We start from the raw sequence: 15,813 nt of genomic DNA, 5'->3' as shown, positions 1-15,813 counted from the left end.
AGACGCTGTTGGTAGATGTCTCACTGTCCATGTCTTGCCTTACTGGATGTTGCTGTGATCTGTAGGCTTTACAGATGGACAGGACTACTGGTTGCTTTTCTCCCTGGTAGCTTGCAATGGTGCCTTCCAGTACTGTGAGAGCTAGCCTGTCCTCATAGAAGTTTCCAGGCTGGTTCCAGTTCGATTCCTCTGAGTCCTATGCCCAAAATGTGTAGTGTCTTCGGCAACAGAGTCATACCTTCAAGTTCTTGGAGGCAGCCTTGGGCAACAGCAATAGCCTAGATTGTTTTGGGAGTCAAAAGATATAATTTCTTGGCTCACACCTTTCATCCCAACACTTGAGAGGCAGAGGCAGGAGGATATCTTCTAGTTCCAGGACAGCCTGGTCTACAGGGTGAGTTCCAGGATAACCAGAGCTACATATGAAACCCCGTCTCAAAAAGAAAAAAAAAAGACAAAAAATCAAAGACACACAAACACAGGGCATTTCTTTTTTTTTTTTTTTTTTTGGTTCTTTTTCGAAGCTGGGGACCGAACCCAGGGCCTTGAGCTTCCTAGGCAAGCGCTCTACCACTGAGCTAAATCCCCAACCCACACAGGGCATTTCTATGAGACATTTAAACACAGTGCCTAATACCCAGTTGGTTGTAATATAACAAACATATTTTATACTAGATTACCCAAAATTACCACCTACCTCCCCTCACCTCCACCCCCCCCCGTGTGTGTGTGTGTGTGTGTGTGTGTGTGTGTGTGTTTTAAAACAAGGTATCAGGCTGAAGAGATGGCTCAGTGGTAAGAGCCCTGGCTACTGCTCTTCCAAAGGACCCAGGTTTGATTTCCAGATCCCACACAACAGCTCACGACCCTTTAAACCTCCAGTTCCAGAGGGATCTCATGCCCTCTTCTAGCCTCTGCGAGCACCAAGCATATAATGTGGTGTACAGACATACATCCTGGCAAAGCACACATATTATTTTTAATTTAAAAAATCCTTTTGTGTCCAATGCTCTTGATGTGGGGACCTGTTGCGACCCACCTTATCTAGAAGACACTGGTGTCTGGAATCATCTCCAGCTCTAAGAGGACTTGGCGTCTGTAGGGCAAGTGGACGGTGCCACCAGACAGAAAAACCCCCAGGGAAATCTCACAATTGAGAACAGCAGGCATTAGAACCAGCTCCCAGCCAGCTCTCACTTGCCCTGAAACATGTAACCATGACACCCCACTGAAGTTCTCCATGTTAATGAGGTATCTAGGTAGGCCCTGAGTGTTTCACCTCCCTTCCTGGGCATCCCTTCCTGCCAAAGGTATTTAATTCCTGGTTTACCCTGAGTAAGGACGTATGCATTCACATCCGCCATCAATAAAGCAGTTTGGAAAAGCAAGCGTTGTCACCTTTATTTAAGGCCCGGAGAAGGCCTCTCTTCCAGTCCATTGTCCTTTCAGCACTCACTTGGAACCAAACTGGGTTCCACCCTGTCCCTGGCTCAGCCATCCCCTTTCTGCTGGCGCAAAGGGGAACCTTGGGCTCATGGACCACTGTCCTCATCTCCCTGTGGTTCCCAGCATCTGGGTACCCGGGAGATTGAGAACCACCAATCAGATTGTGTTCTGCCTTCCCTGAGCGGCATGCTGGCGGTGGCACTCCAGCATCCCTTCGATGTGGACATGCAGCCCGATAGGTGTCGTCCGTTACACGCCTGATTCTCTCTGCCCACAAGCCCCGCTGCACATCCGGGTTCTCCATGGAGCATAGATTGTAGTCAGAGACATGGGAGTCTATACCTCCTTCTCCAGTGAGAAACCACTGCCTAAATATGGGTGCGAAGAGCCTTTGGGTCATGTCTGCTTCAACCCTGCCTCACAGGAAAGTCGGGGGAAAGAACTGGCTGAATATGGAAACAGCCAGGTAAACCCCGTGTATTGTTTAACGGCCTGCAGGGCACACATGATCCAGGATAGCTATCATGTAGCCCAGCACAAAATCAACCATAAACCTACGTAAAATATGGAGGGTATTTTTTTGCAACTTGATAGCCTAGTTCTTGAGTGTGAACTTTGTAAATGACAGTATCATGTCCTGTTATCAAAAGCCTGGCTGTGACTGACAGGCGATCAGTGCGCTGCATGTCCGGGTGTGTCTTTCATAAAGACTAGTCAGCAGTTTGCAAAGCCCAGGGTGAAATACAGGGTGCATAGGCCACCCTATGTCACTGTGACCAAAACACCCAACAGACATCCTAAAGAGCCCCAAAGTAAATCACAAAGAGACAGTTCCCACAAACTCTGGCCTAATCCACAGGTTCAATCCTCAGTGGGTTTTTTTTTTTTCTTTTGGTTGGTTGTTTTTTATTTTTCTATTCCTCAGTGGAATCTTTTTTTTTAAGATATATTATTTATTATATATAAGTACACTGTAGCTGTCTTCAGACACATCAGAAGAGGGCATCGGATCCCATTATAGATGGTTGTGAGCCACCGTGTGGTTGCTGGGATTTGAACTCAGGACCACTGGGAGAGCAGTTAGTGCTCTTAACCACTGAGCCATCTCTCCAGCCCTCCTCAGTGGATTCTTCTCCTTCTCCTTCTCCTTCTCCTTCTCCTTCTCTTCTTCTTCTTCTACTTCTACTTCTTCTTCTTCTTTTCGGAGCTGGGGACCGAACCCAGGGCCTTGCACTTGCTAGGCAAGCGCTCTACCATTGAGCTAAATCCCCAACCCTCCTCAGTGGATTCTTAATGTGATAGGATTACTGGGAATTGAAAGGCAAGGTGTAGGGCCTAACTGCAGGAGACCCTAAATCAGTGGTTCTCAATCTTCCTGATGCTGACCCTTTAATACAGCTCCTCCTGTTGTGGTGACCCCAACCAGAACATTGTGTTGCTACTTCATAACTGTAACTTTGCTACTGTTATGAATCGTAATGTAAATGTCTGATGTTCAGGACATCTGAGGTGTGACCTCTGTGAAAAGGTTGGTTGACCCCTGGGGGTTGCGACCTGTAGGTTGAGAACCACTATCCTAGACCTTGCCTGTTATCTGTCCACCCATATCGACACCCAAACCTCTCACCAAATCCACAGAGAAGTGAGGACTGTCCTCCACCACATGCTCCTGGGACCACGATGATCTGCCCACACCCATGAGACCAAGCAACCGTGAACCGAGGCCTCTTGAAACCTCAAGGCAAAGTAAACCCCCTTCCCTTAGGATGTCCGTGGGGTGCTTTGGTTACGGTGACATAGAGTGACTAATACACCCTGCATTCATCCTGGGCTTTGCAAACTGCGGAATACTCTTTATCTTCTTTTATCCCCCGAAAACTGAGAGATTAAATAAGGCAGGCGTTCTCGTCTGACATGAAGAGGGTGGGGACCCCTTGACCAGTTCTCTGGGATGTGTGTTACTTTTTTCACTGTTGCGACAAAATACCAGACAAAAGAACCTAAGAAAGGAATTTTTTTACGCAGGCGGTGGTGGCGCACGCCTTTAATCTCGGCACTGGGGAGGCACAGGCAGGCAGATCTCTGAGTTCCAGGACAGCCAGAGATACGGAGAACAACCCTGTAAAAGGGTTCTTTTGGCTTACAGTCTAAGAGTACAGTCCACCATGGCAGGGAAAGTGTGGCAACAGCCACTCTGAGAGCCCGCCCCTCCTTACATTTCAGCCAATCAGGAAGCAGAGAGACAAATGTTATAGCTCAGTTCCCATGATCCTTTTCAGTCTGGGACCTCAAACTTTGTGATGGTATTGCTCATTAGAGTAGTTGTTCTTTTCACCTCAGCCAAAGGTCTCTGGGGACATCCTCCGTTGTAGAAATATTTAATTTCAATCCAGGATTTCTACCTTGCCTCTGACCATTTGGTTTTCGGATAAAAGACACACAACCTTTATGTTTATAATAAGCCTTAATCATCACATGAACTGGGAAGATGTCCATCCTCTATGCTATTGTGTCTATTTCCCAGCCAATAATCCCATTATATAATTTGCCATGTTTCCTCTGGCTGCTCTTAACTCCAATTAGCCAACCCACGTGGCCATTACTTTACGATTCTCAGCCCATAGCACATTCTCCTCTCTCCACCTTTTTTTCTACTTTGTGGTTCTCCTCAGACTCTAGACCAGGAACCCTAAACCCCGCCTATGTCTCTTCTGCCCAGCTATTGGCTATTGGTATCTTTCACCAATCAGGGATAACTTCCGGGGAAAGGTCATATGGCATCACCTGGGCCTATGAGCAGTCTCTGGGAGCAACCAGTATTTAGCCCCAGACACGCCCCGAATTGTCTCCTATTTGATTCTACAGCCTGTCAGGCTGACTGGGAAGGTTAACCATCACTAACAGAGAAGTCACTTTCCTGGAGTGTTGGGTCTCAATTTCTGGCACTGGCCCAGCACCTGGCTCCCGAGGAGTCCACTAACGTTTGACTCACGTTATTATTTAAGATTAAGATACAGAGGCTGTGGATATTGCTCAATCGGTGGACTGTTTGCATAACACGCATAAAGTCCTGAGTTCAACCCCTAGCACCACATAATTCAGGCCCGGTGATGCTTGCTTGTAATCCCGACACTGAGGAGGTAGAACAGGGCAATCAGAAATTTAAGGCTCTTATTGGCCACATAGTGAGTTTAAGGCCAGCCTGGGCTACATGAGACAGTTTATTTTTAGTTGAGGTCTCTCTATTATGAACTTTCACTGTGTAGACCAGATTGGCCTTGAACTCACAGAGATCCACCTACCTCTGTCTCCTGGGTGCTGGGACTAAAGGTGTCTGTTTGCTACCATAGCTGGCTAGAGACAATTTCTTTTCTTGTTATTAGAATTAAGGTATAGCCCAGTGTTGGTTGCACATGCCTTTAATCCTAGCGCTCAAGCAGAGGCAGGAGGATTTCTGAATTTGAGGCTAGACTGGTTTACAGAGCAAGTTCCAGGACAGCCAGGGATACACAGAGAAACCTTGTCTCAAAAAACAAACAAACAAAACAAAACAAAACAAAAAAAACAACTAAACAGGATAGGATATAAGGAATAAGGAGCTGGAGAGGTTGCTCAGTGGTTAAGGTCTTTCTAGAGGACCTGGGTTTAATTCCCAGCACCCACATGTGGTTCACAATCCTCTGTGACTCCAGTCCCAAGAGATCTGACAACATCTTCAGTTTGGTCTCTTTTGGCACCAGGCCAGCCCTTAGTGACCAAACATAGTGCAGGCAAAATGTCCATACCCATAAACAGAAATAATTTTTAAACGTTTTAAATTAAAACATAATCCATATGCCACAATACTAATGGTGTTAAGATTTTGCAGCCAGTACGGCTGCCTATTTCCAGAACCTTCCCATCATCCTACAAGAAAACTCTTACTATTCACCCTTTCCCGGCCCTGAGACAGTAACAACCAGACAGTTGAAACAATCCTCCTTTAAAACAGTAACAGCTTATGTCACTGAACAGAAACAACAGGCTTTCATACCTCATGTTCATTTCCGGTTTTGAAAGATCAGTTTCAATAATCTGCTCCCTGCTTATGGAGACACTGGGGCTCCCCCAGGGGAACTTGAGTAACGTCACTCCACTCAACTAATAAAGCAGAGGAACTGAGCCTTGAACAGAGGCCAGGACCACAGCCTTGAAGCCAGACAATCTCTCGGCAGGAAAGGAATCGTCCCTAAGGAACCACAGAGCAGGCAGTCTCCTTGGTGGTGTCTGCTATAAGAGAAACTGTCTGGGCACTTGCCGTGTAACATGCGACGGAGAGATAGATGGAGACGCCTCAACCTGCTGAGGACCTGGAGCTTGGGAAAGTTCAGGAAGGCTTCCGGACTGGAGGAGCCAGGCATCAGCATGGATGAAAAAGTCCAACCGGTAGGCTGTGAAGGGCGGGTTCCAAAAGTCTGGAAATGCGAGAGAGTTGCAAGGAGGCATGGCAGGTATTATGGTCTGGGTGTCAGGTTGACAAGGGGTGGGCTTGTGATGGTTAACTTGAAGGTCGTCTTGACTGGATTAACAGATGCTCAGGAGATGAGCAGAGTTGTGCGGGATGTGACTCAGAGAGCAGCTCTAGAGAGCTGGCAGATCCAATCTTTGGACCTTGCAATACCATTAACATCTTGGAAATTCACATGTAAGACCATGGAATCAGGTTACCAACCCCCTTCTCCCCTGTAGACCAGGGAGATAGCTCAGTGATTAAAGCCCTTGCCTCCCAAACAGAACTGAACTTGGATTCCCAGCACCCACATAAAGGCAAGTACGAAGTTGGCCAGTGGTAGCACATGCCTTTAATCCCAGCATTCAGGAAACAGAGGCAAGTGGATCTCTGTGAGTTCAAGGCCAGCCTGGTCTCAAAAGTCCAGGACAGTCAGGGTTCTGTTACAGAGAAACCTTGTTTCAGAGTGTGAGGACACACACACACACACACACACGCATGCGCACTCACACGGCAGGTACGGTAGCTTGCCTACAATCCAGCACTGTGGAGGCGGGGTCATGCCTAGGGTCATATCCTGGCCTGGCTCCTTTCCCTGTATCCAGTGGTGTGGACTGCTCTGTCCTACATAGCCTTTCCCTCCATGATAGATGGATACACCTAAAACTGACTTTACACAAGGCATTCTGCCGTCATGATGAGAAAATTAACATAGCCTGTCAGAGCCTGCTTCCCCCACCTCTAAGGACTGTCTCAAAGCTCGAAAGGCAAGAGTTTCTTACTCTTGTGTACATGTGTGCAGGATGCACAGGCACACGTGCTGGGGTCTGAGGATAACTCGGTGGGGTTAGTTCTCTCCTTCCACCCTTACATTGCTTCTAGAAATTGGACTCAGGTCATTAGGCCTTTCCCGTCCTGTCAGCCCCTCAAAGGCTTTCTGGTAGTTACCAACACCTTATTCCCAAACAGAATACTTAATCCAGGACAGGGTCTCTGTAGGCGCCCCTCTGTCATGCCTCACCGTCTTTAAAACCAGAAATCAGGGCTCATCACCTGACAAGGGGCTTTGTCTTTGAATTTGCGGATGCCTAAAGCAGCAAAAAGACCCCCAATCAGTGGCCACAGACACACCCCACCCCAATCCATATCATGGTGTGTATGTGTGCTTGTTTCCAACAGACGGGGTCTCACTATGTAGTCCTAACTGGTCTGGGACTTGCTATACAAATCAGGCTGGCCTCTTAGAGAACTCCTGCCTTTACCTCCTAAATCCTGATCCTTCTGCCTTCGTCCACCTAGTGTCGGCCGTGCAGGCATGGGCTTCCACAGTCAGTGCTGAGGATCGAACCCACGGCTCTGTGCTTTTTATGCAATCGTTCTGTCAACAGAGCCACATTTGCAGCCCCCGGGCACTTCCGGTTGCTGTTGTTGCTTTGGTGTTTTCTGTGACACAGGGGATCCAGCAAGTGATCCAGCACCAGACTACACCCGCAGTCCTCTTCAGTCACTTTGGCCCCCCTCTATCCACACCTAGGGCCCATTTTGGACCTCTGCACACCAAGGGCATTCTGCACACACCCGCTGCCAGCCCTTTCTAGGACCCACGTGTCCAGGCATGAAGGATGAGTACAGCTTTGGGCCAGGCTGGCAGACAAACCACAGGGAGTTGAAACCTAGTGGGAGCCCAAGCGAAAGAGAGTGTTTCCCTGCCAGGTCCCGGCCTGTTCCCCACTGTGCGTTTAAGGAAAAGCAGCTGATAGCTAGATAGAAGTGAGGTCATTCAAATTGTTTATTCCCTAGCTCCCACTGCACACATCATGTACAGGTCGCCAAGTCCCAGGCTCGAAAACGAAGGCACTGTGTCAGAGTTAAGGCCCAGGTGGCTCTCAGGGATCTGCCTGCGTATCACTGTGGCAACGGGAAGACACTCCTGTTACTGACCACTAGGACTCTGGGCTTCCACGCAGAGTTCTCCGAGTACAGAGTACCAGGCAAGAGCCCTTGGCTGTAGTGTAGCCACTTTGGGTAGCCAGGGGCTATGAGGCACAGAGATGCCAAACCGGTACCTACCCAAAGGATAGAACCCCCAGAAGGACGACGGCATTGCTGAGTCTAATTCTGGGAAACCGATGGGATAGGCTCAAGAAAGCACCCCAAAGTTGATCAGGGACCCACAGTTGCACAGAAGTTTGCTCATGGACAGCCAGTAGGTGAAGACGAGGAGGGGGCTTGGGCTGTCCCGGCAGATGACTTAGATGTCACAGCTGCCACACCAACACACTTCCCATGGCATAGAGTGGTCTACTTTCTTCCAGGGAGGCACAGTCTCAGAGCTTGCTCCGGGGGGCTTCCGGCAGGGGCCGCTGCAGCCGCCACACGACCCTGACAGGCTCAGTGGTGTGGTCCAGCTCTCTGAGGCCACACAGGTCACCAGTCTGACTGTACTGCTTCAGGGCCGGCTGGAGCACGGTGATGGGGATGCTGAAGTTCAGGTGTGGGTAGGTGGCCCCCGTGTTGTTGTCCCGAGTGTTGCTAGCAACAATGCCTGTTGGGGAGAAAACAATGAGGATGAAGCAATAGACAGGGTGTCCATGGTGCAGGAAGAACCTTCTCCTTGAGAGAGGCTTGGAAATGTGAACCTCAGCTCACATTGGCCTGTGCTGGATTTTCTTGATCGATGGGGAGGGCCCTGCCCATTGTGGGTGGAGCCATCCCTGGACTGATGGACCTGGGTGCTATAAGAAAGCAGGTTGAGCAAGCCGTGGAGAGCAGGCCAGTGAGCAGCATCCCTCCATGGCCTCTGCATCAGCTTCCTGCCTCAAGTTCTTGTCCTTACTCTGATGATGGGACTGTGATGTGGCAGTATAAACAGAATAAGCCCTCCCCTCCCCAGGTGGCTTTGGAGTGTGGTGATCACGACAGCAGACACTCTAAACATGAAGCTGGCATGGGATCTTTTTTTTTTTTTTTTTCTAAAGAGCATCTTAAGGTTAAAGGGTTGGCTCAGTGGTTAAAAGCACACATTTACTCTTGCCGAGGGCACAGTTTTGATTCCCTCATGGCGGTTCCCAACTACCAGTAGCTCTCTAGTTCTAAGGGCTCTGAATGCCTTTTCTGACCTTCATGACTAGGTATGACACTAACCTAGCCCATTAGATTTCATAATCTAAATGAGATTTAGTGGCTTATTTAAGGTCACGGCAGTGGCCAGTACCAGGGGAGGGCCACTGGCCTAGCTCCTCCCCTCTCCCAGATGAGCATCCTGCTGCCTCAGAGGCAGATTGGCCGAAAACTTCAACTAACTAAAGGAGGGCCTCCCAAGATGGCAGGCAGGCTACCACAGGCAGGACCAAGGCTCTGGCAACGAGATTGGGTGAGAAAGGAGCTAGTTACCCAAGAGGTCCCCCGAGCGTGTAGAGAAGAGAGGTCCTCCGCTAGAGCCGCCATGCACGGCGCAGGTGGTCTGTAGCATCACTGGGGCATCATCCACATGCACCACGGCCGACAGGATGCCTGAGGTCACTGAGGGCCCGCAGGCCTGGCCAAACACACCAAAGCCCACCACGCTGACAGGCTCGCCTGCCAGAGAGGGTTCGAAAGAAGCTGTGAGCCTCCACTCTATGCCCACTCGTGTCCTACCCTCTCCGAAGGTCTAGCCCTCCTCCCAGAGATCCTGCTCATCCCCTCCCACATCCCTAGGCATCTTTCCAGGAACCCTGCAGGGAGATTAAGAATTCGATGTGTTCCCAGTTGCATGTGCCCAATCAGTATTCTGGGGCATCAGGCAGGCCCCCATCCCCCACTCCTTTACTAAATGGGGTAGTCGCTGTTAAGGTTCTTGTCACCTGGCTCACACATGTAATCAATATCCATCTCTCTCTGGGATCAGATCTCTTGGTGAAGACATGGTGATGCCCAGCTCCCTTCTCCAAGGGCTGCCGAGGAACAGGGCACCTCTCACCTAGTCCTCACCACAGCAGAAGGTGCAGCAGCCCCATCTAAGCAAAGGGCAAACTGAGATGGGTGTGTGTGTGTGTGTGCGTGTGTGTGTGTGTGTGTGTGTGTGCATGTGTGCATGTGTGTGTGAAGTAAGAATGTAAGAACACCAGTGGCGGAGGAGAGATGCTACTCCAGAGGCCCTCTCTCTCGTCACCATCTGAAATGGATTACTTGGGGCTGGAGATGTAACTCAGTCAGTGGGGTGCTTGCCTATCATGCACAAACCCTGGGTTGAATCCCCCGTACCCCATCAATGAGTGTGATAGCACATTTCTAATCCAAGAAGAGGCAGGAGGATGAGAAGTTCATGGTTAGCCTTGGCCATCAGGGGTGTTTACTGCCTGCTTGGGCTACTTAGGACCCTGTCTCAAAATATAAAAAATAAATCTAAATCCTGCCATCCAAATTATGGCACCGGAGTTCCCAAGGCCCAGGCCCCCATGTCACCCTGCTTCAGGCCCTCGATAAGGTGTCCACACTTGGCCCAGCACCTGGAGTGTCAATGATTGATACACAGGGAAGTCTAAGAACCCCAGACCCCACCCGAGTTTCCAACTCCCTTGCTTGGTAGGCTTTGCCTATGCCTGCCTGCTGGGTATCGGGTCTGGCACGATTAGTGTCAACGCCAACTCCTGCCTGGGGTCCAGCCTGGCCCCCATCCTTCTGTCCTTTACCTTCATGGAAGTGCTCAGCCGGGACAGGCACGGGGACACCATTCAGGTCCTCTTCCAGGCTCACCACTGCTATGTCATATGGAGAGGTCTCCTGAGTGGCAAACACCACTCGTCCCCAGATTGCCACATTCCTGGGGACAGAGGAAACAAGTGACAAGCTAGTCTTCTGTTGCCTTAGCACTGGGGAAAGAGCATTATGGGAGTCAAGTCATGGAATGGGCTGGTGGTGACACTACCTTTGGATCCTAACACTTGAGAGGCAGAGGCAGGTCGGTCTCTGTGAGTTCTGGGCCAGCCAGAGCATACTGAGAGTCTGTCTTATTTGAGAGAGGGAGAGAGAGAAGGTGTGTGTGTGTGTGTGTGTGTGTGTGTGTGTGTGTGTGTGTGTGTGTGTGTGTGATGGACTGAAGTCAGAATAGGGGTACAGGTATGAGCCTTGGAACCTACACTTAACCAGATGTGCTTCACAAACACAGCACACTTCTTTTTTTTTTTTTACACAGCACACTTCTATGCAAAGCTGGACATGCCTTACCATAACCTACTGAGGGCTGTGAGCAGGCCTTGTTGATGCTTGTGGACACTGTCTCACCTCTCCCTCTGAAACCTACAAACAAGGCACTGGTATTATCCCCTTGAGGTGGTGCAGCTGAGGGTCAGAGAGGCTAAGCAGCCTTCCTAAAGGTCACAGTGGGAACAGCAAGGAGCTAGGACGAGCCTAACAAAACTCTCCCCTGTACTGCTTCATTCCTGGGCAGGAATGGGGGGGGAAGAGGCTTCTTTTTGAGACAGAGTCTCTCCTGTCCAGAAATTCACTATGTAGACAAGACACCGGGACACCCTACTACCAAGTCTGCAGGGTAGCTGCCTCCAGAAAAAACTGGTGATGTCCCTAAGACCAGCAGTCAAGTGGAGAGGGAGAAGTTGTGGGGAGGTGGAGGGATCACCACAAGCAATCCTCGTTCTCACTGGGAGACTCTAACTGTTCAGTTTGCTGTCTGTGGGGATTCTGGCAAAGCTGGGCTTCATTCAAAGACAGGGCTAACCCCAGAAGTTCAGAAAGGCCTGGGCTGACAGACAAGGACTAAGCTTAAAGCCAAGGTGCTCCTTGGTCCTAAGTTAAGTATCTGGGGCTATAGAGGACACAGAGCCACAGACAACTATGCCAGGAAGCCAAGGTCACTGGCCTACGGCCAGAGCAAGAGAAGGAGGGCAAAGGTGTTTCTCTCTACAGAGGAAATAAGTTGACTGTCTAAAGTCCCTGCCTAGCTGAACTCTGGGGTCGCTCACATCCACCTGCGTGGATCCAAGCCCTGTGCTCTAAATAGCAGACCTTGCTTCATCTTTAGGTGGCCAGGCAGCCCTGGTGAGGCTCTAAGGGAGCCCTCACTAGTAGGGCCACATCACTTCAGGGCATTCGTTAATCACTTACAGGGTTGAAGTTCTTAGTAAACCTTCTTTGGCCAAAGAGCTTTAATGGGGCCTAAACTGCCAAAAAAGTTTCAGGCTAAGGGGTTGGGGATTTAGCTCAGCGGTAGAGCACTTGCCTAGCAAGCGCAAGGCCCTGGGTTCGATCCCCAGCTCCGAAAAAAAAAAAAAAAAAAAAAAAAAAAAAAAAAAAAAAAAAAAAAGAAAAAAAAAGTTTCAGGCTAGCGCCTAGCAATTTGCTCAAATTTCACTGGGCCCTCCCAAGAGGTCCAAATACCCTCACCGGAATCCTGGTTGTCAAAAATGAACCGAGGTCTCTAACACTGGGGTCTGGTGAGGGCTTTACCTGGGTGTAGCTGAGTGTACCAAGACCCTGGCTGTTTCGCGGGGTGCCACATGACGGCAGGTCACCACCAGGCGAGGCGCCACAGCCACTCCGGAGCCCCACACGGCACCACACTCCACCAGCACCGCCGCGGCTGCCCACGAGGATCCGAGATCTCGCAGGGACAGGCCCCTTGGCGAGCCCACTTCGGGTGGCAGCAGCGCCGACAGAGAGGCGGAGTCCGGATGCAGGCGAGAGAGAGCAGAGCGAGCGACCTGAAGCAGAGGGGCGGCGGCGCACAGCAACGTGAGGCCCACCCACTCGCGGGCCTTCCAGCATAGAGGCGCGGCCACCAGAGCCACCAGCGCGCCCGCAGGTCGGGCCGCGAACACTCCGCCGCCTTCTGTGCCCGGCAGGCAGCGCGCGTCGGTGAGCAGCAGCGGACCGGCCGCGTTGCTGAGCACGCCGCGGCTCAGCGTGTTGAGGAAGATGTCTGGGCAGAAGGCACCGAACGGAGAGCCACAAGCCAGCAGCGGTGCGCCCTTGGCCACGGCCCCGAGCGGTGCTACGGTCACCGCCGGCCCGCGCCTCTCCTCGGCCGCCGCGCCCCGCTGCACTCGCAGGAGGGCGAACCAGCCGAGCGCGCGCAGCTGATCCTCCTCCTCCTCCTCTGACACCGCGTCGTCCGGCGCCGAGCTCACGAAGTGCCATTGATCCGCCGCTTCGGCCCCGAAGAGCCGCGCGAAGTGCGAGCGGAAGGCCGGGCAGCTGAGCAGCAACAGCAGCTGCGCCGGCCGCGGGGGCTGCAGAGGCCGCGCGCGGGCCCGGCTCGGGGCACCGGGTTCGAGGCCCAGGCTTGCGCACTGAGGCGTGCACAGCCCTGGAAGTTCCTGGTCCGCGCGGCCGGCGGGGCTGGCAGCCGTGGGTCCCCACTGCACGTGGAGGCGCAGGTCATCGCTGCAACTGTCGCCCGGTAGGAAGGCGGCTCCCGTTTGGGTCAAAGCCGCGCTACCAGTTCTGAGGAAGGGGGTGAAAATGCCCCCGTGGCACAGCACCAGGCCTGGGCTGCGGCTCAGGATCACCCCGCTGCAGCTCCACGAGCCCGCATCGGGTTGTCCTGCCCGCGAGGCGCTCACTACGCAACCCGCCTGCTCTGCCACTCTCATAGACGGTCCCCATTGCCGCCCCATGGCTTCTCCAAGACGTCGCACAATGGCTGTCACCTCAAGGCGACTGGCGCAAACTCTGACTCAAGCCTCCTCGCGGAGCCCGATTGGCTAAGCCCCAAGCGACCGCCCCTATTGGCTGGGCACAAAGCCGAGTCCCGATTGGCTACTGATGCTAATCCTATGCTAATCCTCCTTTCCCCGCCCTCTTTATCCCCTTGGTTTAGGGGCGCGGAGTCGATGGGTGGTGAAAAGAAACCTGGGCTACAGACGACACCGGGAGACCGACAAAGGCGACACCCCCTAATCGAATCTCGTACTTGGCCTGGACCCCACAGCCTCTGCACAGATTTAAGCAACCTCCGTCCCTGACAGTGGGACAATATGGGCCAAGGGAACCCTTGTTTGATTCTATATATCCATTCATTCATTCATACATACATACGTACATACATACATACATACATACATACATACATACATACATACATACATACATACATACGTTTATTCTGGATTTTCGAGATAAGGTTTTTCTGCGTGGTCCTGAAACTCGATCTGTAGACCAGGCTAGCCTTGAACTCAGGGATCCACTTGTCTCCACCTCCCAAACCCTGGGATCAAAGGCTCGAGCCACCAAGCCCCGCTTTTATTAAAAAAATAAAATAAAATAAAATTTAAATCCTACAACAATCCACTAGGGGGCAGACGACTCACAAAATTATTCCCAGGACAGTTAACTAAAATTCCCACAATACATAGCTTTTAGAATTGTTTTTGAGACAACGTGCCACTTTTTGGCCCACACTGGCATCGAACTTTGGCAACCCTTCTGCCTACAGCCTCCCTAGAGTCCAAGGGTTATAGTTTTACTTTACCCATGGGTAAAATTATTTAACCATGTATACTTCCAAGCATGCGTATTTCACATGACATTTCTAACCACTCAGGATTTATATTAGATCGGGAGCAAATACTTAGAAAAGTCTAGATTGGAATAGTTCAGGTTTTGTGGGCAATAAAATCTTCACCTCCAAATACTCAGCATATACCCCAGTCTCATAAACTTGAGTTTCATACACAACTCCTATCTCAAAATTGTGCTCCTCCACCATTTACAAGTGTAAAAATCAAGACTAGAGAGGAGGGTTCAACAGTTATGAGCTGTTCCTGCTTTTACCGTGGACCCTAGTTTGGTTCCTAGTACCCACGTGGTACCTTACAGTTGCTTGTAATTATAGCTCCAGGATACCTAATACTGTCTTCTGGCATCTGCTGACTCATGACTCAGGCAGGCAAACACACATACACTTAGATACTATAAAGGAGGTCCTCACTTTCCAAATTATGTCTGACAGGTGAGCAGTAACAGGTATGTTTGGAGAAACTTCATAAACCTCCCCAAAGCTATGCTTTGAATCACTAAAGTAGGTATTAACAGTGAGACTTCTAGCATACTGTGGAAAAAAACCCATTTGTTTTGTTTCATAACTTCCCGTAATGAAATTAACACTGGTGTTGCTTTCCTAGCCATCACACCTAATGCTTCCAGTGCTCCTGTCTCACAAATCTACCTGAAAAGGGAAAACAGTGGCTGGAGGTGGGGGAGGGAGGCAGGGGGCAGAAATAAAGTGGCCTTCTCAGAGCAGGCAGTCCTGGTTTGCAGACACAGATGGCCACAGTCTACCTTCCCCAACTTCCAGGCAATTAAGACTCTAGAATCCAGTAATTGTCCCTTGATGCCCTTCAAGCCTCCAGCCCTGTTCCTTATCGAGTTATCTGTTTAGGGCTGGTCACAGTATAGATATCCCAAGTCAGCCATCAGCATCTAATGTTAAGGCCCTCAGAACTAGACTCTGACTCTCGGGTCCCTCTCTGTCCCCAGCAAACACTCTTTGCCCACAGAACCAGTCTCCTTCCCCTGTAAAGGTGACCTCAGGGCACATCCAGCATGTTGTGTTTTGGATTTTGTTCTGTCTTCTGGTGCTTTTTTTTTCCAGAGCTGAGGACTGAACTCAGGGCCTTGCGCTTGCTAGGCAAGTGCTCTACCACTGAGCTAAATCCCCAACCTCTGGTGCTTTCTATAAGCAACTATAATGTAAATGTGAAATCAGACTTCTGTTTTGCCAAGTATGGCTCACTCGGGATATTGGATGATTCTGCTAGCTAGTATGTGCAAGCAGTCATTAGCACTGTTGCAAAGATGACCAAAAACCTCAGGCATGATCCAAGATGCTCAAACAGTACTGCATTTGCTATTAGTTCACAGCCGTTTTTCCTTTGCCT

At 50.6% G+C, this 15,813-nt stretch overlaps 1 protein-coding gene across 1 annotated transcript; it reads right to left on the bottom strand.

The window, feature by feature from the left end:
- Nucleotides 1-7,696: 7,696 nt before the first annotated feature.
- On the bottom strand, nt 7,697-13,604 carry Tysnd1 (trypsin domain containing 1). Its single transcript, XM_032888728.1, has 4 exons — nt 12,383-13,604; nt 10,609-10,739; nt 9,329-9,514; nt 7,697-8,480 (listed from the first exon to the last, which is right to left on the bottom strand). The coding sequence occupies exons 1-4, from the start codon at nt 13,549-13,551 to the stop codon at nt 8,263-8,265; spliced, it is 1,704 nt and encodes a 567-aa protein (XP_032744619.1). The 5' UTR covers nt 13,552-13,604; the 3' UTR covers nt 7,697-8,262.
- Between the last annotated feature and the right edge of the window lie 2,209 nt (nt 13,605-15,813).

The sequence above is a fragment of the Rattus rattus genome, chromosome 18, assembly GCF_011064425.1.
Source record: "Rattus rattus isolate New Zealand chromosome 18, Rrattus_CSIRO_v1, whole genome shotgun sequence".
Lineage (NCBI taxonomy): Eukaryota > Metazoa > Chordata > Mammalia > Rodentia > Muridae > Rattus > Rattus rattus.
Note: the sequence above shows the minus strand (reverse complement) of the source record. Positions and strands in the feature narration are given on the sequence as shown.

Bases quoted from the DNA above. Each gene is read 5' to 3' on its own strand.
- Tysnd1 (XM_032888728.1), bottom strand. From the start codon at position 13,551: ATGGGGCGGCAATGGGGACCGTCTATGAGAGTGGCAGAGCAGGCGGGT. The intron at 10,740-12,382 runs GTAAAGCCCTCA...CTCTGTCCCCAG, and splicing joins GTACACTCAGCTACACCCAG to GAATGTGGCAATCTGGGGAC. The intron at 9,515-10,608 runs GTAAAGGACAGA...CCTCTCTGGCAG, and splicing joins GGCTGAGCACTTCCATGAAG to GCGAGCCTGTCAGCGTGGTG.